This window comes from Leptinotarsa decemlineata, unplaced genomic scaffold (assembly GCF_025532065.1).
Source record: "Leptinotarsa decemlineata unplaced genomic scaffold, Ldec_3_MD MMD2_tig00000035_RagTag_RagTag, whole genome shotgun sequence".
Lineage (NCBI taxonomy): Eukaryota > Metazoa > Arthropoda > Insecta > Coleoptera > Chrysomelidae > Leptinotarsa > Leptinotarsa decemlineata.
In genome coordinates this window covers 22,763,630-22,787,943 of record NW_027412540.1, presented here as the reverse complement: position 1 = coordinate 22,787,943, position 24,314 = coordinate 22,763,630, and the positions used below count along the sequence as shown (strand labels likewise).

The window sequence follows — 24,314 nt, the reverse complement described above, 5'->3', positions numbered from 1 at the left end:
GCGTCAGTTTAATTACGGGAAATTGAAAAGCCTCCTTCGAAAAGTTTTTGTCTGGAAGGAACTTTTTTCTGAATGTATTTTTGAGAAGAGATTTCATATTCCGTAACAATTCGAAACTTTTCAGTTTGACCATTATTACGGTTGTGGAAAGTTATGAACCCAAAGTCTAAGAGGAAAAAAATTAAGTATGAAGAAAGGCAATCCTTCGAAACTGAAAAAAAGATTAAAAATGAGGTTCCAGGGGTATTATAGAAGGTGTTTACGAAGTCGTAGTAGAATAGTCCTCTCATTTTTTGTTATCTCGATTTTTATAAGGAGATTTCAAGTTTTTCACTTACTCACAACTATTATATTTTCTCGAGATACCGATTTTTTCAGAGATATCTATGTTTCACTGGAGAAATTGACTTTTTTCTTGAAATCATCGGTTTTTCTAGAGATATTGCGTTTTAAGACTTCAACAATGAAGATGATAGCTAAAGAAAAACCACGATATCGAAAGGGAACGGAAACCATAGAGATCAGCCTTCTGCATCTGTCTGACTAAGTTTTCTGCCTTAGTGCGGCAAGCCGGTATGATTTTAAGATTCGAGAGTAGAGAGGACATCATTCCACCAAGGACTATAATAATCAGAACAACCATCTTGACATATTGGTCTGGGTAGAGTCTGCGGAGGTCGAAGAGAAAGTATCGTTTTTTGATCCGTTTTTCCGTCTTTTTTCGGACGATATTCGTCTCGCCAGGAGCTGAAAACTCCACGACAAATATAGTCTTGCTCTGGTGATCGAGAAAGACTATCAGGCTTATTAGATGTATGAGCCTGAAGGTGGGGAACGAATAGTTCCAATAAATTCGACACTTCTTGTACTTTTTATAATTATCATTATTATATACGTAGAATTTATATATTGATTCAAAATGGATAAGGGTATTCTGGAAGAAAAAAAAATCTTCGCCGAACAAAATGTATTCGCAAAATTTGAACAATTAGAATACTATTGTCACTGAAGTGACAAACAGTGCTGAAGCATGTTCAGAATGAGGGTGAAACAAAAGTTTTGTTTCGAAATACGAAAAGTATTCAATTTCAGCGTTGGTACAGTCTATTTTCTGGAAATTTCTCGAACATAGATTGATAGTTAAAAATTGTCGTCAAAAACCGAGGCGGAACTTTATTACCCCAACTTCCATATGCCCTTCTAGCAATACCAATGAAGCGGCTTCCTTCCTTCATTATTTCTCGCATTCACGATTTCTTACGACTTTTCTGTGTAGTATGACACAACAGCCCTTCTCACCTCATTTTCCGTCTCGCCTTCCCAACAATTGGGCCACTCCAAACTTTTGATAAAGGGCTTTCGAAAACACTTGAAAAATGATTCAGGTTGTATTGTCGCTCTAGCGCCTTCTTCCCATTCTACGTATTAAAGACCATGCACGGAAAAGCACCTCCGACAAACAGTTTGTTGACTACCAGACGATGGCCCTTCACTTTTGACAAATATGATTTTGTATAAAGGCCCTAGAAAAATTCCTCGAGCGTTCAGGGCTCCCTTTGATGTCCCTGTCGAAAGTACAAGATGTGTTGAATTTCTCGAGATTCACTCTTGACGAAAACTCGGGCGTGATATTCACAAAAAATCTTTTATGGTAATTCTGTCGGCTTCAAAATAATGCCGAGGATTTTTTTATTTTGAACGGTATTCATGGAAAACTGATTTCACCATTATTCGCAGTACAATTATAGTTAGAGGAATTGTAAATATTGTCCGAATATTATTTGGGAAGAGAACTGGTGTCCCTTCCCAAATACATAACATTTATTGGTTTTCAACTCCTTCAAATAAAAAAAAAATCAAAACCAATCAAAAATAAATAGCATATTAACGAATTTGCCCCGAAATTTAACTGGGTGTGGTTTACAAACCAAATGTAACAATGTCTAAAATTATATGTTGGACAAGCAGGACCTTATCTTCAAACTCGACTGTCGAAAAATGAAAGTGATACAAAAAACATTATGTTACAAATCCATCGGCTCATGTCAACTGCGGAAAAGAAACATTTTAAAGATCTGGTGAATATTTTCAAAAAAGAACGACAATGCAAATAAATATAACAAAATCGGTTATGCTGCAGTATTTGAACAATGATTGTCGGGAGTTTGAATAATGTAACCACAAATCTGCTGAAGATTGTGAGGTTAGTTAACTCTGTCCTGTTTGCGCAGCTATTCCTGTTTTGTTTATACTCCTCCACATCTTAAGTCTACCAAATCTACTTAACGGATTCTGCTTCATTTAGACACCAGCAAACTGAACATTCGTTGCTGTAATTAAAATTCAAAAGTTAATAAACCAATAATTATCATTTACGTAGTATACTCGTACAGAATGACTATTAAATTAAATTCAGCTTCGGCAGAGTGTTTACATTTTACTTTAATAAACTTTACCCGAACTTTACACACAACTTCGTAATCAAATTATAATACTGATTAGGAAAGTTCCTTCGAATATGCGTACCAACTTCAAGGACTCAAGAAGAATTATCGTATTACGAAAAAGTTCATCATAAAGCACTTGAAGTTTTCAGAAGGTTGGATCTTTCTTGTTCACTAATGAATTTATAAGTTCTGAGAGAAATCTGCCGATAAAGATTGGCGAGATGGCGCTCCGGGTATAACTTGTGGAATTTTCCGGGCAAATTGAATCTCTGATGAAAAACAACAGGTAGCTGTTGACAGACGAAAATCGATCAGCCAAGTCTTTGCTGGATTAGGTTTTTTCATCAGTTTTCGATAAGGTATTTGCGGATAGGTGGCTACTTCCTTGCGATGAGTGTGATATTGAAGTTTTTCAATAATTTAAGGACTCTCTCTTTCAAATTATCGGTGTTTTTCAATTGTTAATGCTTGAACTACCTATAGTCATTTTTCAACATTTTTTATGCTTAGAGCTGGTAACATTTATTTTTTTCATTGGTTTTTTAATCACTTACGTATTTTTGTTTTGTTCATGACCATATAGAACTGAAAAATATTGAAAAATCAATTTCGTAAGGACTCACTTCTGGCAATTGAAAGTGAAAATATACCATTTTATTCACATGGGGTATGGTCGTTAACCTTCAGTTCCTGGGTCAGACTTTTTACGGGTGCAGGCCTAAGTCACGACGCAAAATTCGGTGCGTAAAAAAAACAGAAAATATAAAATGTAATTTGATCACGGAGACAATTTGGTAACAACATATTTCCATCTTGTTTATTGCAGGCGATGCTGAATATTTTTAGACCAGTTTTTTCGAAAAAATAGCTTTTTAACTTTTCATATTTTTTGTTCAATGATGAATAAGTAAAAAACAAAAAAAATCCTTTGAAAAAGTTCTTTCCTTGTTAATTATAGAAGAGTCATTTTATAAAAAATGAATATGTGTTTCTTTTCTTCTCTTCTTCTATTCATTTTAGAAACAGTTTGTTTGGTGCATAAATCTATAACAGAACTTCCCCCGATTGTCTATCATTACACCACACGCCACACCCTAAATTTAACGGCCGATTTCATAAAGAAACATAAAGTAGGTACTTTGAATTTAAAGGATACTTTAATAAATATTTTTGATTTCATAACCAACTTTAAGTATTCTTTGAGCCAAAAACCTTCTTTAAGGTTAAAGTGTCGGTTTCTCTACTTTAACTCGATAAAGTGCCATTTAACGACAATATAACCTCAATTTTTATAATTGTGATTTTTTGTGCTACTCGCTACATTTGTTAGTTTTGTGTTCGTTGAGTCTTTGATTATAATAATATGAATAATTTTGAAACGTCTAACTCAAACTCATGAACTCATGAAGTAATTCATTTATACTAGAACACCAAAAGTGTATAGGAAAAGAACAGACTGTTTTGAAAAATATGATAAGCTTGGCTTTTACCAATGTTTTCGCTTGAAAAAACAAACTGTTTTGTATCTACTAGATGAAATGAAAGAGCAAATTGAATTACCTACTAATGAGTGAGTTGTGAAATTTTTATTAGTTATAGAATTATCAAAAACTTTTATTTAATTTTTAGGGGTGGGTGCATTACACCATTACAACAATTATTGTTGACTTTAAGATTCTACGCATCAGGAAATATGCAAATAATAGTATCAGATTTTATGGGAGTGTTCAGCTAGCAGGATTATCAAAAAGGTGTCTATTGCTATTGCCTCACTAGCCCGACAATACATTCGCATGAATGAAAATATTCGAGAAATGGAAGAAGCAGTTGAAAAATTTTATGAAATAGCTTCATTACCCAAAACCATTGGAGCAATTGAATGCACATTATTTTTCAAAATATTTAAATCGACCTCACAAGTAATAAAAACACGAAACAACACAACGTTTAACGTTATTTATTTGAACACGGAATGGAAAAACTCGCCAAATATGACAAATCTTGTTGGAATCCATGAATTCTAGGTTAAACAACATCCTAAAAATTACTTAAAAGATACTTTATGGAAATGGCAATTTAATATCAATTATGAAACCAAATAACGGCAACAGCTACTTTTAAGGGGACTTAAGTGTAGACTCGGTAAAGTGGACTTTAGATATTGATTATGAAATCGGCCGTAATTCTTCCCTCTACTTTAACTAAAAATTCTATATTGTATAATTGTCTCAAGATGTATACTCATCTTCCAAACTACTTGATGTGCGTATTAAACTGTACTGAAAGTCAACTAAGGATTTTCTTATCGAGAGGCCCTATTATAGTTTGCAAGAATTTTATGACGATACCTTTTGATCATATTTTATACATATATTTGTGTTTCTATACATTATTTTGCAATTAAAAAAAATTGTATTTGTATGTGTATATATGTGTTTATGTATATAGGTATATATTCGTGTAGGTATGTTATTTTTGTTTATGTTGCATATAACCAATGTTCTTTAGAGAATGTGACATTCAAGACTTTTATTTTTCATTCTTAGGACTCACCAAAGCTTTGTCAACAAAAGTTTTTCTTTGAACACTAAAGCATATTTATTATTGTTATTATTGAAGCTGAGATTTGTGAAGGTTCGGCAACTATTGATCAGAAACTCAATACATTTGTTGAGATCATCAGAACTAGGTAGAACGCTGCAATTTTATCAAGTAAAATATGAAACCAAAAAAAATTCTGAAAACTAACCTTCTTCGTCACTTCCAATCATGGAATATCGTTCGAATCCACTGAGATTCCTATGCGTCCCTAGACCAAAATCGTCCTTGGTCCATTGAAGAATTCCACTTTTTCCTATGACCCTACATGGTAATGTCACCTTTGATCCTACAACTGCAGTTTGATCTTGTGGTTCCATGGCGAATTTTTGTTCTCGTAGTACGTCAGCGAGGCATATGACGTAAAAACTTGATATCCGAAGAAGCAGCAAGAGGAATTTATGTGATGAAGTCATTGCTGATTGTCTGATTTATACCTGAAACAATGGGAATGGGTTGATAAAATTTCTTTCGAAGAATTAATAAGACATGGAAATCAATTGACTAAATTGTCGAAAGTATCTCAATATTCAACTGTTAAAATTCCATTGAAGTATTCATCGCTGATAATTCATCAAAGTAACGATATTTTATATCATGTTGCAATTTTCAACTCATGACTTACACATGCTGACGTCAGTTTTCATGTTCTTTTATAGTGTATATTCTTATAATTACATTACATTGTATTGAATTACTGTTATATCTTAAATAAATATATGACCCGTACATCTGTCAGTGATGATTTGATTTCAGTACAGTGTATAAAAAGTGTGACTTATTTTTTTAAGCAATGAGATTCACATTTGCCATATCTTCAATGTCAGAATATGATTTTTATGATTTTTTGTTGGATGAAAAGTTTTTTTATTAAAACCTCCACATCCATCTTCATCTCCAACATGTGTTATGGTGGTATGTGTTGATTCCTAGAAGTTGAGTTTTGACGCTGGTCGGAGAAAATACCATTTTTATGACAAAAAACTTACTAATTCGACTCTTAACAGATTTATATTACATAGTAGCTTTTCAGGGTTAACTTTTGCCCTCCTCTCACCTGAGCAAACTCTCTGTTAACTTATATATACTTAGTTGCCAGAAGGTTACAAGCCTACGAATATCAAGAATCATTGGACAACCTATTTTGTAGAAGAACATCGATAAACCTGAAAAGTGTCATTCATTTTTGAAAATAATTCGAACACAATGAATTCGTTGATCGATTTGAAAATATTATTGTTACTACTAAACCCCTCATGACTACTCCGTCGAATGAATCACTTTTCCACCTTTTCCATTTCAACGTACATCCTGACAGAAATGAGAATCCCACTTTTCCACCAGTAGTATTTCAAAACGTCGCGTCGTCAGTTTTCCAGGGAATGTCACCCAATAATTGAAATTCAGGAGTCAATATATTCAGAATTGACAGTTTTAAGCTGCTCACGAGCAAGAAACCCCATCAACTATTCGGAAATCAAATTCAATGCACAAAAAAATTGAATTCGCAATTTATGAGGTCTTGACAGCTTATGCATGCGGCGTTTGCTAAAATGTCATTGGCGTTCTTTGGAAGCTATGAAAGGCGGTTTCAGTTTGAAAATGTTCACTGTCGAACGAATTGTTTTTTTGGTTCAATGAATGAAACAAAGGAAAATACGTCAAGGTGATGAAGCTTCCTCATACGCATGAGAATCTTTGTATAATACATACACTACCTATTATTTGTTGATTATTTAGAAATATCTGAATGATATTCAAACGAATCATAATAACGTAACACAACATAATAATATAACTCAAAAGTTAACTATAAAATTTCACAGTAAATGTTCTTCAGCCAATTCCATGTTCTTAGCTCCATGTACTTCTTCAGATGTTTATGTTATTATTCCATCACTTTCTAATGAGAACATTTATGGCTTCGATTATATTTCACTCTCAATTCTCTAATATGTTGCAGAATTTTAATTCACCCCAATATGCCATCTTTTGAAAAATTCCTTCATCTTCTCAACTCTCTCTGACTTTTTGTTGCCCATAGCTAAGGCCTCCTTCACATAGCCCATTTTTTTCAGGTGTCCTCTCAACGAACAGGGTTCACAGAGTAACCTGAAGTTATTCTGAACTAATTCCGGCAATTTTCTTCTCGGATAATCCCTTCATGAAAGTTTTCCTTTGTGTCTTCCGGGGTATATTTCTCCAGAATTGTTCACGCTTTCAACTGATGCATTTTGTGCTCTGGCTCCACAGATGGTTTAGGGAATATTTATGAAGTGAATCATCTCTGTTTGGAACACTTATCAGTTCTCGTTGTCTATGTTTTCTGAGGGTCCTAACACCCAGTAGAATGTCTTTATATTCCTATCCATTAGTTCCCCCAATTTTATTAAAGGATATTCCCAAATCTCCAAAAATCTCGCCTACGGGCAGTGGAACAAAAGTTCCAGTGCCAAAAATAGAACTGGGTTTGTTAATGATCGCAACATCTGCAAAATTAGAATGAATGAAAGCAAAGAAGTTCACAATCAGAGAATTAGGGATATACTGCTTGCCAGTACCAACGAGTCTAGATCCTTCTGGTCGATATCTAAAGCTGTTCATCGAAACTTCACAAAATCCACAATTCCACCACTAACCCAAGTGGATGGTTCAATTGCAACAATAGTTATAGGAAAAGTAGATCTTTTCAGGGAAAGGCATTACCACAGGCAATCCACAATGTTGGAAATTACTGGTCGTCAGGCGCTCTGCAATCAGTGATATCAAAAATCATGGAGAAAGTCGTAAACCATTATATTCTCAAATATTTGGAACGCTTCAACATCTTGAGCGATCATCAATATGGCTTTCGGAAACAAAAATATATTATATGTGTTTTAATAAGCAAATGAAGAAATGATAGCAACAAAACATCCAAAACGAACACTATAATTGTAATGAAAATTGAAATGAAGTAATTTATATAGGTACCCAAAAAAATTATTGGCGCAATGAATGTTCGAATTGAAGTCCTTTCATTTCGAGACATTTTCAAACTCGGTTTTTCATATTATTCATTGCCCTTGATACACTTATTTGCTGCATTGTTGCGAAATCATTCAAAATCCTCAATCTCGAGTCTTCCACATTTTCTATCTCTCTGCCAGCGTAAATCCTATTTTTCAATGTCCCCTGTAGAAAATAGTCCAAAATAGTTAGATCTGGTGATCTTGCAGACCATCTTATTGTCCCATTGTTTATTATTACTTACTTCATTTCAATTTTTATTATAATTATATTATTCGTTTCGGATGTTATTATTGCTACCATTTTTTTTCTGCTCATCAAAACACATATAATATATTTTTGTTGTAGATATGTTTCAGATACTCATAATAGTATATTATGCAACGATCATGTAATGATGGTTATTAAGACACGAGCACTAACCGGGATACGAAACGAGCCGAAGGCGAGTTTTGTATGGTATATGCGAGTGTATTAATAACCATTACATGAGAGTTGCATACGCTATTTTTTCTAAACCCGATAAATAATGAAAAACTATAAATATTATATTTGTATTGAACACATTTACAGTAATTAACTGATATTTTTTTAAAAAACACAAACCTAATGGTATTATCATGGATATATGAAGACTATAAAGATTCTAATTATATTTATATTGAATATAACAAATGTAATTAATCTGATCTTTTAAAAATATTGGAGTCGATGGTATTCCTGCTATATCGCTGTTTTCAGACATTTTGATAATATAGGTAGGTAATATGAAAACTGATTTTGACAAATAAAGCAATTAGTAACTTAGGTTAGAATCTAGGACAAACAAAGGAACAGGATTCTTGATTGAAAAATTATGGGTTTCTATTGGTTGATAATCTGTATCGTTATGAAAAATCTGTATCATAATGGATATCATTATGAAACGGATTATGGTCATATAAGTGTATTGTTAGAGTACGGGTGTAGAAAAAAGGTTTTTATATTCGAAGTTCATTGTAGAAAATACTCAGATCAATGGAAAAAATATGAATAGGTACCTAAAAATGAAAAAAAAACTCTCGAAAAACTCTACGGTACATAGGGAGACGTGAATGTTGCTGTTGTGTTTTTATTCAACTCAGTCAACCAATTTCCAGGGCCGTAATTTGAAAGGAAATAATTCACACAATTATAATAGAATATTACCAAAAAATCACGAAATATAAAATTTAATTTAATTTCTCAGTATGAAGTGAACGTCTACGATCCAAAAACTACAACAAAAAATATAGGTCCGTATTTAAAAATTCAAAGATGGGGGTGGCCCAAGTCAGATGACACCCTGTATAAAAGATTCATGGATATATTATGAGAGCCCACATCAAGTGCCAATAGCAAAATGTGGACAGAGTTTCAATATGTCTGCGAATAAAAAAGATATAGGCAAAAAAATAATTTGGGATTTTTTGGTTTTTCCTGTATTTCTCCAGAACCTCTAAAATACGCAACTTCGCCACAATTTGACCGACACTATATCTCTTATCGTTTACGAGATCCCCATGTACAGAAACGAATTTGAATAGCCCTGTAGATACGTTCACGGAACGCGTTCAAGAGACTTGACACATTTGATTCCACCAAGAGCGGTACATATCAGAAATATGCGACGGAGTGGCTGCTCATCGTTTCGAGGTTCAACTCAGTATACCTCAAACTTCACTGCTTGTGAACTTTTTCATTTGGAGAAATGCTTATATGTGGAATAAACTTTGTGAGAACGTTTTTCAGAATAATGTTCATCTCCAGCGAGATGCACCGCTTTGAGAGCGCCTTAAGGATTTTACTGTAGTGCTAGTGTTCTGTCTTTAAGTGCAGCTGAAAGTTTTGGAATATTCACTTTGCGGATAATAGGCAGAAAACATATTTTTCGTGAACTAGATTCTTAATTATCCATGAATTTGGCATAAACATATCTCCATGACGCCAATTCCTGTACGCACGCCCATGTAACTTTTCTCTCACATTGACACCTGATTCACGAGCACCCTTATAATTCAGTTGCTCTCTTGATACAGACTAAATAAACTTGATGACACAGAACGTATCGTTCCAACCATGCAGACTTTATTAAAACAGATATTTGTTGTCAGCCCGTAAGCGAATGGGGTGCGAGCTTCTTTTTTATTTCCATCAACTTTTATATTTGTGACACGGGAGAGAGAGTTCATATTTTTGACGAGATAAATTAATTCTCCTCCTCGTGTCACGGCTTCTCGTCTGTGAAGGTGGATTCGATGAGATTTTTCCATTACGAAAACCGTGTTTTCGACACGAAAGGTTCGGGAACAGTGCTGCCGAGACCCACATAAATCTATACAAACATGGAGAGAGTATGACCAACATTTTCAACTCGATTCGGGTGGATCGGGAATACGCAGAGAAATAAAAGGGATTTTCTTGATGACCTATAACCTCAAACAAAATAGTTTATTTGGTTAGGATATATGTTTGTCTTTCATCGAGAATGCCGAATGGATTTTATTCAATCGAGGTATTGTATACCAACGCAAATGTTGATTTTTGTAGGAGTTGCTTGTTTTGGGTAATAAATGGAATCTTTAATATTACAAACAGTGTTTCTGGTTGAGCTTGAAGTCGTTCAAAATTATCAGACATGGTAATTTTTAATGAAATGAATAAAAGCACTTTTGTCTAATTTCCACTAGTTATTTTATTCTTACGACCGGTTTCGGGTTTTATCCCAGTATCAAGTATAAAAAGTAATCAAAACATTTGAAATCTAAAACCATGGTTTTATAGGGAGTTTTTAGGTAAGCTGGATTGGCAGGTAATCAAATGAACAGGGGTGCCAACTATGAAATTCAATCAAACGAAATGAATAAAAACACTGTTGTCTAAAAACCACCGGAAAATTTGATATATACGACCAGTTTCGGGTTTGATCCCATTATCAAGTATAAAACTGAAATCCGATACTAGTTTGATATTATTCTTGATATTTTACAATCTCCTTGGTACATGTCTGAAATAAAATTTCTCCAAATATAATAATAATGTTTACTTGCAAAACTCAGGTCTCCCTATGGGCTCACCATTAAGTCCCATTCTGACAGACATTTTCATGGACACACTAAAAAACACCCGAATCCTTAATACCCTTCCTCTCACAGAAACACACTGTGTTTCGGTTCAGATATGTTGATGACGTACTGGTTGGTTGTAATGGTTCAAACAGACAAATTAATCAATTTTTAAACATTTTCAATAATCTACATATCAAAATTAAGTTCTCAGTAGAAATCGAACAAAACAAGGAGCTTAACTTCTTAGATTCGAATATTTCAAGAGTTAATAATGGTTTTCAATTCAATATCTACCGGAAAAACACGCTCATAGACTGTACAATTCCCTTTGACTCTTTCAGTCCGCTCTCACATAAGTTATCCGCGTTTAGGTCAATGATACACAGAACTTTCACAATCCCTTTACCAGAAAAGAAATCCCAAGATGGAATAAAAATAACTAAGCAATCAGGTACCAATTTCCCTAATAGAAAAGATAATGTCAGGTAAAACCCACAAAACACTTATGAGTGAATTATACCCAAACTGTCGAGAACACAATATAGTCAAGTAGAGTAGCATCAATTACTCAGGTAAACTTTCAGATAATATTAAAAATTATTTCTCTAAATACAAAGTTTCGTCAATTTCACAACTAATAATAATTTAGGTAGAAACCTGTTTAATGCAAAACCCAAACGGGATAGAATGAAAGAGTCAAGTATATATAGAATAGAGTGTGGCGAATGCTCGGCAGTATATATAGGTCAAACAGGTAGATATTTTGAAATAGGACTGTGTGAACACGTCTGTTTGGACAAAAAATCTGCAATGTACGAACATCTTCAAGAATCAAACTACAAGATAAATGAAGATAACCTCAAAATCCTACATTTATGTAACAAAGGGAGAAAAATGAAACTATTGGAGGCCATGAAAATTAAAAAATCAATTGAAAACCAGCAACATATCCCCCTAAACGAGCAACTCGATTTATGTAGGTCTCCTCTCTTGAATTTATGAGTTTAACAACCCCTAGAATTTTCAGGATGGTATTTTTAGGTTGGCATCCTGTCTCTCAAATACCTGTCCTTGCAGCATACCTGAAAATTTTGTAAAATCGATATTTCAAAATTCAGATTTCAGATTTATACTTGATAATAGGATCAAACCGGAAACCAGTCATATAAATAAAATTTTCCAGTGGTATTTAGACAAAAGTGTTTTTATTCATTTTATTCAAGTGATCGTGAATTACCATAAAGTAAACAAGTCATCAATCACACATATTATAAAATTCAACACTGGAGATTATATAAATTACGGGGTTGTCAAAATTATGAATTCAACAGTGGAGACCTACATAAATCGAGTTAAGGGTTATATATTTCGGGTTTTGAATTGATTTATTAATTTCCATGGCTTCTAACAAATTCAGTTTCTTCCCTTTATTACACGTGTGTTGGATTTTGAAATCATCTTTACTTTTCTCGTGTTCTGATTTTTGCAGATGTTCATACATTGTATTTATTTTGTCCAAACAGAAGTGTTTTCATTATTTCATTAAAGTGATCATGAATTTCCGCATTATTATACAAATTAGAATGGTAATATTATCAACAAAAATATTGGAACGAATAAAGCATAGTGAGATCCTTGAAGGACCCCTGATGTGATATATATCAGATGATCTGAATGCTTCAAGTTAACTATCCTAACATCCTAATAGTTGGAGTGGAAATCCAAAATATTCTGATTATTTTAATAGTACTCTTTGATCAATCTGTGTTCTGCCTATTTGATGCTTACTTTCCGAAGCATTTGCAAGCTGCTGTTTATAGATAAGTAGATTTTTGTAACTATCGACTGAAAATAATATAAATGATCGGCTACCAAACTATTAGCCAATTTTGGAATTGAAGACTGATTACATAGAGGTAGTTATCCATGTTAACTATAGTGACTTCTAGTGTTTCATTATCTATAGAAAGGTATTGAAACAACACCTAACCCCAATTGACCGAAAGCTGAACATTAAAAAATCACAAAATATTAATGTTTTATATTTGAAAGAAGTATATTTTTAGGAGATAATAATATTTTGGAAAGGTTTTCGCTTTCTACTTGTCGATCTTCATACAAAAAATGTGAGAATCTTCCAAAGGAAGAAAAAAATAAAATATTCACTTTCTTCTATTCCGTTTCTACCACAAATCTTCGATATGGAGTTGAATCAGATGTCATTCACAGGTTTGCTACACACTATAGTATAGGAAAGAAGCAAAATTTCACTAACATGGAATACTGTCATCCTCAATGGTGGACATCCGATGTTTCGAAATATGACTTATTGCCTCTTCAGCACTGGATAACATTACAGGATGAAGCACTCAATTCATTTATAAAATTAGGACTTTATGTCATGAATGAGTTCAATCTACCCACGTCAACAATTACAGTACGTTATCCCAGCAATAGAAATCTTGTTTATATCCCAGAACCCTTGCCACATGACTAAAAATGTGTCTTTTTTATCTATGTGAAGTTCTCCATTTCTATTTATTATTTTTTTATATTTCGGAAGGCAACTTGCACATAATAGGTGGGAACACACTATTTTCCCTGACAAAAAACCGATTTTCAATCAATGTTAATCAAGAGAATATCATCGTAACAAAACTGGAAAACGTGGTTGTCCCAAATCCGCTACGCCATTGTGTTTCTGAAAACAGAACTCCAGAAAGTAGAACAGATGAGTTCTTGCAATCCAGACTTCAATACAGGAACATTTATATCTCTAAAAAATATGAAAATCTCCTGATACATCACAGATGTGATAACTAACCAACACGAAGCAATCTACTGGTTAGGAGAACTATTTCTCAAAATCCCCCAGTGAATTTGAAACACAATTCATACCCACCAGCAGCCACTAGCGCCTGGAACAGTAACATTCGTCAGAGTCAAAACAATCCTCTTGAGCGGTTGCCGTTACTGGAAGAGATATACTCACCACCTTTAGGAAGTTGTGCATATTTCATCAAGCTCCAGGACAGATATCTCGATTAAAACCGCAGGAATGTAGACAGTGTTTGTTTAACAGACTGCAGGAATTCGATTGTCCCGAACTGATTAATTAATCAGAGGTGGCCAGTAAAGCATTAGCAGCGACGGAATTTTCGAATAATTAAATATTCCATCGGTTCGGAGGGTTGCGCTGTTTCTTTTGGCGGATACAGATTAATGTTAGCAGAGGAGAAGGAAATGAACGAGTGAAAATGAGCAGACACCTAGATATTTCGTCCGCTGGCCTCAAGAAATACTCGAAATATTAGTTATTAGCTCTATGGGAACTACACCAGCTTTCTTGTAACGCCTGAAAAGAATATTTCTGAAATGTTTCACTCTGGAACTTAGTTGAGTTTGGCAATTGCAATAAGTGGGGAAGAGAGGACACGGGATTTCGAATTGGAATAATTAGCGATAACAAGGACTTTTAGGAGTACTTTATCCGTTAATGTCTGATAAACTTTTACTTTGAACAATTCTTCTTGATGGGGATTTTATTGGTTATAGTCAATCATATAAACATTCTTAGCGATTGACCTTTGCTTAAATGGATGATCTGCCAAAATATAATGTTAACAATATTAATAAATTTCTTTTTCATTCATTGATGAATTTTGTTCTTACGCGACTAGTGTTTCTCTGGCTCTGAATCCAAAAGAACAATGGCAGTCACTTCCACAGCTCCTTCCAAGAATGGTTTGAAGGCGCAAGCAAGAAAATAAATAAGCCGAAATTGAATACTCAAGTTCTTTCTCCTGCAAACGGCATACATTTTACGTGTAATCCAGATAATCTCTCGCGAGCTTAAAGTCTTCCAACTTTACGTATTAAAAATAAACGCTAACTCCTAGTTGCGACCGGATATGGGGCCCAGGAAGGGGAAGGGGACTAAAAGACGGAACGGAAGCCATGTCCGGAACCATATCTTTGGCAAACAAACGTTAAAAGCGAACGTGTGTCGCTAATTGCTCAGATTACTGCTAATTGTTTACCGACAGACTTACCGGTATATACTGTTACTTTGTGCTGACGGTGGCAACACAAGGGAATGACTTGAACGATTTCTTGAAGGAGTTTCTTTATCGGAAAGGAAAACCGTTTGATTTTCAACTGTTTGTAAAACTGACAATGTACTCAGAAAAGACCTTTCACGTTGGAATTGTTCGCGATAAACTCAAAAATGGCAATTTAAAATGTGGTGATTGGAAAGCTGCATACGATATTATTTCTTATCAAATAAATACGTTAATCACCTCAATCATCTCATGCAAATTATTAATGCACTTCATACTATACAATTGAAATTATCATCTTATTAAAACTGTCAGGCAAGAAAATAATAAACTCGTGCGGCCTGATAAACCGACGCGACGTCGAATTTTTGTTTTGAGTTGTCTACAAGTAGTTATGTACTCGTCTATTTCAAAATCAAAATTGATAGTTGTAAATGTACCTTCATTTGAGTAAATTTTATTCATGATAATTAATATCAGCTGGAGGAGTTGATATCATGAGAGGTTGATGGATTTTCTTTATGTACCTCCACCAACGAGTAACCAATTCCATAAGTTTTTGAATAATCTACAATGTTTCAAAACATTCCACAACATTCGAAACTGTTTTGGCATGTTTCACAACGACCTGGGATATTTCTAAACCTTCCAGAGTATTTTTGAACACTGCATAATATTCCCGAAGGTTCCAGGATGTTCTGGGCTGTTGTGGAATGCTCTCGAAGATTTTTGATTGTTTTTGCATGTAGTAGGATTTTCTAGAAGATGAAAATTATAATGAATATCAGTGGAGTTCTATCCCAACACCAAACCGTTATTTAAAACACCTGGACACGTGTTTCAATCACCAAATGATCATCATGGTGATTGAAACACGTGTCGAAGTGTTAAAAATAATAGTTCAGTGTTGGGATTGAAGATTGAATTAAATTAGGAGTTTAATATTCCTCTTGAAGATTGTCACTTGGTGATTAAAACACGTGTCGAAGTGTTAAAAATAATGGTTTGGTGTTAGGATTGAAGATGGAATTGAATTAGGAGTTTATTATTTCTCTTGAAGATCGTCACTTGGTGATTAAAACACGTGTCGAAGTGTAAAAAAAATATAGTTTGGTGTTGGGATTGAAGATTGAATTGAATTGAAAGTTCAATATTCTTCTTGAATATCGTTCCTTGGTGATTGAAACACGTGTTGAAGTGTTGAAAATAATGGTTTGTGTTGGGATTGAAGATTGAATTAGATTAGGAGTTTGATATTTCTCTTGAAAATCGTCACTTGGTGATTAAAACACGTGTAGAAGTGTAAAAAATGATAGTTTGGTGTTGGGATTGAAGATTGAATTGAATTGAAAATTTTAAAGTTCAATATTCTTCTTGAAGATCGTCTCTTGGTGATTAAAACACGTGTAGAAGTGTAAGCAAATAATAGTTTGATGTTGGGATTGAAGATTGATTTGAATTAAAAGTTCAATATTCTTCTTGAAGATCGTCCCTTGGTGATTGAAACATGTGTCGAAGTGTTAAAAATAATGGTTTGGTGTTGGGATTGAAGATTGAATGGAATTGAGGGTTTAATCTTCCTCTTGAAGATCATCACTTGGTGATTGAAACACGTGTCGAAGTGTTGAAAATAATGGTTGGTGTTGGGATTGAAGATTGAATTGAATTAAGAGTTTACTCTTTCTCTTGAAGATCATCAATTGGTGATTGAAACACGTGTTTAGGTGTTGGAAATAACGGTTTGGTGTTGGGACTAAACTCCAGTACTACACCAAAGGTTATACTTTTCACTTTCAGGTAAATCCATGAACCTTTTCTTGTATAGAGGATACAAAACTCTCATCCTATATAACTTACTTGATAATTCCACAATGATCTGGGATTTTTCCAGATTTTCTCGAACATTACAGATTATTCCAAAATGTTCCAGGATATTCAGGAATTTTCTGGAATGATGCTTTCTAATGCTTAGGGTAGCAAAGATGAGTGCAAACCTTATTCAGTAAAAGGGTAAAACTTTGAGTTATACGCACCCGAAATAAGACATTATAAATGTATTGATGATGTAGACGTAATATTTGAAAAAACTGACATTTGGGAAACATAATTCACTAGTTTAGAACACAAAAAAAATGTTCATTGCTTATATTTTCATGAAAATCATCGAACAATAGAGTAGACTGTCCTACAAATCTGGGAAAAAATAGCGCTTTATTTCATGAGTCAATATTTCAATAATATTTGGTCCCCATTGTGGTATATCCTTTATGAAATAATGAATTTTATAAAATGAATATTCGAATCTAGGTCTTCAATTGTATTTGACATAGCACACGGAAGTGTAGAGTACTGTTCAGTTACAATTAATTTATTTTCCAATGAAAGAGCACTAACAAAATAACAATGCATAGCATAACTGAATTATTCAAAAGTCCTGTAGAAAAACAAAACGTATAAAAATGGCGGTTGTTGCGGAATTTCGACAACATATCATTTTCTAAGTAGTTGCAGAACTTTATTTAATGAAAAATAGAGTTGAGTTCATGAGTAAAGGATGAAAGAACACAATATAGATTGAAAGTTGAGACTCCTTCAAACTCTGATGTGAAGCAGCACTGACACTGATTACTTTGGATGAACAGGAGATGCTTCGTTTTATAATGATTCAAAGCAATCAATATGAAAACACCAGTCCGGAAAATTCAAATTATATTTTGAGTACCAGGAAATCATAATGAGAATGAGTTCGTACTTGTGAACCTAAAAAAAACCATGCGTGTGTATAAGTGCTTGATATATGTGATAACTGATGAATTCCAAAGGTATCTCTGTAATAAGAACGATAAATAACAATTCAGATTCTTCTTCTATATGTACGTATGTACTATGACAAACATTGATAACTTAAATCACTATAAGTGACTCATTTGTTAGATATTTAATTAACATGCTGTGTTTCAATGTTGAAATGAAAGTCAGCAAATACATCAGCAGATACATCACAGTGTCAACATTTTTTAACCCTCTGATGTTACCAAAAGTTGCTAGTTATAAAAATTTAGGAACAGAGGGGTAAAGAGTACAAGAATAGAATAGAATAGAATGGAATATGATTTTATTTCCTGGAGACAATACAGGCTGCTGTATGGAAAAAGTCAAACACAGGGTTCAATACAAAATGCATGTACCATCAACAAATGAATGACAAACACCTAATAAAAACACAAAAAATTATAAATAATAGATAATTAAAAGGAAATACGACCTTGAAAAATACTTATTTCTAAAGAATAAAAGCAATATCGCACTGGAAACTCTTTCAGTTTTCGTCTGAAAATAAATACTGAACAGCTATTTTTTATGTTTTCTGGAATCGAATTGAATATTTATGGAGCCCTGAAATTTGGGGTATTTTGAGTTATTCTAAGTTTGTTAAAGGTACAATAAAGTTATGCTCAGAATCAATATGGAGAAATGTATCTTTTTTTTGTACAAGACAAAAAAAACAGAAGAGTTTTGCTGTCTGGCAAAGATTCGTAGAAAGAAAATAAGAGAGTAACAGAAATATTTGATGAAAATATTATTTTCAAAACGAGTAGAGAACACTAAAAGAAATATGTATGACAAATTTCAGGCGTCTGTTCGTGAATTCAGCGAAGTGATTTTTTTTTTGAAATCTCCGTCTTTCTTAGTTTTTAATTGCCTATGTCTGGTCAAGTTTAAAACCCTGTTTCCAGTTTGCAAACAATGCGCTAAATGTACATTGATGGGTTGTGCCGGAGCGATCTCCAAATATATCGGAGCTTCAAGTGGAGAATATAACAGGACTACCGTTTTTCAGTAAAAGAAAACAATTTTTATTGAAAACAATGAATGCAAATAAATAAAAACTTCATTTCATGTAGAAATTGTGACTAAAGTGGATGATAGTAGTGCTAGTGTACTTGTTGCCGATGTAAAAAGGCAATTATACAAACAGAAACGAATATCTGAGATATTTCAAATAAAAATTATCTGACAATTGAAACGGTAATATAATTATAATTGTCTGAAAGACAATACCATCTTGTCTCAGCTCAAAGAAGTCTTAAAGGACTGTAGCACTATTTTGAAATAAGCTGTCAGAAAATAAATTTCAGCTTCCTCCAAATCTCAAAATTGGTTCAAACAACAAGATCGGAAAAAAAAGCTATATATAACGTCAGACGGAACATTTCGACATGTACTCATACAACATAGAACCGAAAGCGAGGCAGAGAAATATCAAACATACACATGACAATCACAAAGCTTTTATCGCCTGCTTGTAAAATGTTAAATATTTATATTCAGAATCGAGATCCTCACTTACGGGATGTCGAGCAATTTACATAATGGAGTAGAAAACACAAGACGATATTGAACATATCGGAGAGGTAAGATCCATGGGAATTGTGTAGATATGTATGTTGTTTTCTGTCCATTGCTGCTGAAGAAATTTTGGAATTTTGATGAGAGAATTGGGAGCCAACATGGATACATGTTTTATAAAATAAGCCGAGAGGCTGAAGCATAGAGCTTGGTCAATTTCAGTTCTACGAAAACCTTCTGTTTATAGGAACGATACTGTGTTTTCATACCAAATTTGCTATATTAATTCGGTTGATTATGAAATTGTGCTAATCAAAGAAAGAAATGACAATTTTGACCACCTGTTGTGGATATTTAGGCTTTTGTGAATCCTAATGTTAATGAAGAAAACGTGAATGTAGAGGGAATCTCGTGAATTTTTGACTTTTCAGAAAGACGTTAATTCAAAGTTCATTGTTATTTTTTTACTAATCAGGATACACTAGCGAATACTAAGGAATTAGATCGCATCTTTCAAAACTGATAAAGACACTATTTCGGAATATGAAAAGATATATAAAGCGAGCTGTGAGGAATGTGGTGAAAAGTATATTGATGAGACTAAACGAGATAATGAAACTTGTGTCAAGGAACACGCAGCACATATCCGATTTTGGAGACTAGAAAAGTCCAGTGTCACGCCTTGGAAAACGAGCATAGAATAAATAAAAACGGCCATAGTATAAATCCACACATGAATCAACCAAATTAGGTCGATATAATTCTCAGATTATCTTTACTAAATTGATCGATGTGTAAATGAGTGGAATGAAAGGAATTATGATTTGTTTTTGAGCTAATAAATTAAAATTGTAACAGTTTCAATGTGAATGGAGTTTGTAAACACAAAATTGCACTGGACATGAATTCTACAGATTTAAAATGAATCCATTACATGAAGAAATCAGCCCAACCCTGTTTTTACGGGAGATTGAGGAAACGAGCAAACATTTTCATGATAAACGAAATGACTCTATGAATTAGGGATACATCGGTAATGAAAATCCCCTGTACACAACAAGCGTTCCACGTCACTAAACCCAAAAGAGACCGACAAACGACGAATTAAAATTAATATCAGGAACCGTAACCTCAAAGGCTTTTGCTGCAAAAAAGACTCACGAAATGGCTCTTTTAAAGACACATTGAATACGTCATGGCTTGATATACCACAGGAGAAGTGTATCAAACATATACCGAATTGATAATTTGAATTTGAATGTTAAAATCGTTACGTAGGTACTCGACACGGATCAAAGTAAATTATAATGAGACCATTTGCAAACAAAAACGCCGGTACGTATTCGATGCGTATTGTAGCAACTTGCACATATGATTTTGGAAGCGTGTTAGGAATCACACGTTGAAAGGTAAGACCTCGTTAATCCTTAGCTCGCACAAGTTTCTCAACTTCTGAGAGTTGTCGTTCGTATGGGGGCGACAGCTGATTAACGGAAAAACATAATTAAATAGACAGAATGAGGCAAGTGAAAATATTACAATTCGATAATTTCATGAAGTTTTTCTGAGCAAACAAAACAGAGTTTCGAATAATTGACGTTTTTGTGCAACAATCAGAAAAATGGTTATGTATCATGAAAGTGTTTAGTTTCAAATTGTGTATTATAACTATTATTTCGAACAGAGGAACTACAGCGGAATACATTTCTGTAAAAAAATCTGAAAGAGACATTGTAATTTCAACAACTGTGCCGAAGACAACTGTATGGGAAGTAGTGGACGATCCCATTTAATGTGAGAAAAAGCGAAGAGAGTTAAAAGAGGTATCAGTGAGGTTGATGAAGATATAATCCGATGAGAGATATATTGAATATATTTAAAAAAATGTGTTTCAAAATCTTTATATGAACATTTAGTGTGGTATGAGTGCAAATATTGAATTTAGCTCAACATCTCTCCACATGTGCTTGAAACATATTGATTTCAAGATGAAAATGATTTACAAAAGGCAAACTTGTATGGAACAAAAAAGCTTACATATTATACGTTCTGAATATTTGACTGTTCAACATAGCAAGACATATATCTAGAAAAAACATCGTTTGATACCAATCACACTTAAAGAAGTTGCATTGATGATTCAAAAGATTGGGAAGGAATTAAATATTATCATCAATCTACAGATGATTAGATTCAAAATTGTATCGGCAAAAAATTACGGAGATTCATTGCTATACTATCAACAAGATACCGACGCAAATTCATTTGAAAACTGGCATTTTCATGCAACTCTTTTGGCACGGACTTGGATCAAGAGTTTGCTCTAAAAATAAAACACTAAAATTGACAAGTAAGTACATTAATTATTTCAATAAAAGGATAAACTGCAAATATACCAAAAGATAGTTGTAAAAATTCAGTAACACAAATTATTAAGGTCGAAAATCTTTATACATTCCCGGTAACAGTAATTTTTGTTATCAGTGATTAAGAATCCGATATTAACAACGATTATTGTGACTGAATTTACAACAAGTGATCTCTTTATGTCTTCATTTTTAACTAAAACTAATATGAAATAACTTATTTGTAACTGCATCTCTTATTAAGTTAAGATGTGTTTTTCAGTTAACCAGCTGTCGCACCCCTACGAACGACAACCCTCAGAAGTCGAAACTTGTACGAGCTAAGGACTAACGTGGTCTTACCTTTTAACGTGTGATTCCTAACACGGGTTGGGCTATATAGCAAGTGAAAATCGATCGTTCAGCCTGCAGCTTGAACCACCGACTAACACGGAGATCGATTGAATGAGTGAACAAAGCACCCACGTCGAACCGACCGGCTACCGACTGCTATGGATATGTATATGGGATCTTGGATATGCTCGCAAGCATTTCGATCACTTTTATTGGATTGTTGATTTGAATAAATATTCCTTCTCCAGTCATTAGTCTGGTTGGCCCAGCCGTTCTCGAGTTCTTTTGTTTTTTCCACATTTATTCACGTTTCAAACCTTCTCTGGACTTCCACAAATAATTCAAAACCAAAATTAGCCAAATCGGTGCAGCCGTTCTCGAGTTTTAGTCAGACCCACGAACAGCAATAATTTTTTTTATAATAGTAACGCGGCGCTCTTCACGGGCAATTCCTTGTGCTTCTTCAGACATTTCATTCGCAAGTATCCTTCTTGCATTGCGGCTATGTCGATCGTCTTGGTCGCGGCATTGTTAATGATGATTGAAAGTCATTTTTATAATTGTCAAATTTTTTACCATACTTAACCATTGACGAAATTACGTTTAGCTGTCATTTACCTTTTTTTTGTTATTCCATGTCAGATGCGTTTTTGCTATACCACGTTTTATAGTGATTTCTTGGTGACTTCTCGGACACGCGGTCGAACGGGATGAAAAGTATCCTATGTCCCTCTCCTTGTTCTAAGCTACCTCTCCACCAATTTTCAGCCAAATCGGTTCATCCGTTCTTGAGTTATAAATAGTGTTTCAGCATACAAGAACCAAAACAATGCATTTCTCAAGGAACCTACCTCAAAGTACTTCTTTTAAAGTGCTCAGAAAAACCTTTATTATTACTTTTAATGAAGTGCTTAGCATCAAAACAAGATGAGTTATGACGATCAAAACTACGTTTAAACACTTGCGGAAGTGGAGGTAAAGTTCCGTTACAACCCTGCTTGAATATGAACTATTGAAAATGCTAGTTAATACTGTAGTTCTTGTCTATGTTTAGTCGGAGCCTCCTAGCAAATTGAGTAATTCCGTTTCTGAACCAACTGTAATATTTCTTTCTCAAGCTCACAGACTATACTAAATGTGATAGAGTCGGAGATAGGGCAAAAGATCAAGCAACAAGTTTGTCGCAGTAGGCCGTCGTTGTCCGATGGTGATGTCTCAAGTAATTAACGGTGTTAGCACAGAGACCGTCAATTCGTCACATTCAAGCAGATTCCGAAGTGGTAGACACTGTCCTTGTCCCTTTCCATCACGTAATCGTTGGTATGACGATTTATTTTTACTGCGTATTTGAAAGAGGCTAGTTTCCTACTGAAACACTTTGAGGTAAAGTATTTTCAGATATATGAGAACTGATATTTTCAGATTTGAAACTCAGCATCTTGCGGAACTACTCAAGTAAAACGGCAAATGAACTTATGCAGACCAGTACCCGAAATCTTTATCATTATTAGTATTTATGTTTGTCGGTTTTTCAAAATAGCGGATATAATTTATATCTGCATTCATCGAATGTGTTAACCGTGTTTTGAATCGAATGTTAAAAGATGATACCATGAAAATCCCTAGCTCGACATTTGAGGTGTTGGTCATGGGGGGCGACAAACTGGTCAATAGAAAAGCAGGTTTTAACAGATTTTGAACCATTACACCAAGTTTCTGTTGGATGAACAGAAACAATAACACTATTGTTCTAAACTCAATATAAAGAAAGGAATGAACTTATTCGATTATTAATCAATATTAACACCAGAATGAACTTTATATGATATTTGTAATTAGTTTCCACAGTAAACTTCATTCGACGTTTTTGTTAAAAAGTATCTAAAACTAGAAAACAAGAACAAAATTGATTCTTATGATAGATTCGTCGCTATACGTAGGTACATATCAAGGAAGTCCGGAGACCGAAGAAGTTATGAGACAAGCTGAAAAAATTGTTCGATGAATGTAAATTTTGATTAGTCAGAAGGATCTTTAGAGTCAAGAACATTATATGGATGGTTT

General features: G+C 33.9%; 1 protein-coding gene across 4 annotated transcripts in view; it reads right to left on the bottom strand.

The window, feature by feature from the left end:
• Positions 1-24,314, bottom strand: part of LOC111516172 (irregular chiasm C-roughest protein) — a 232,808-nt gene that overhangs the window by 52,243 nt on the left and 156,251 nt on the right. For all 4 annotated transcript variants that reach the window (XM_074172023.1, XM_074172026.1, XM_074172025.1 and 1 more), the window contains one exon: positions 5,197-5,482. In XM_074172023.1, coding sequence (XP_074028124.1) covers positions 5,197-5,461 — 265 coding nt within the window. In that variant the 5' untranslated portion in view covers positions 5,462-5,482. The remainder of the gene's footprint in view (positions 1-5,196; positions 5,483-24,314) is intronic.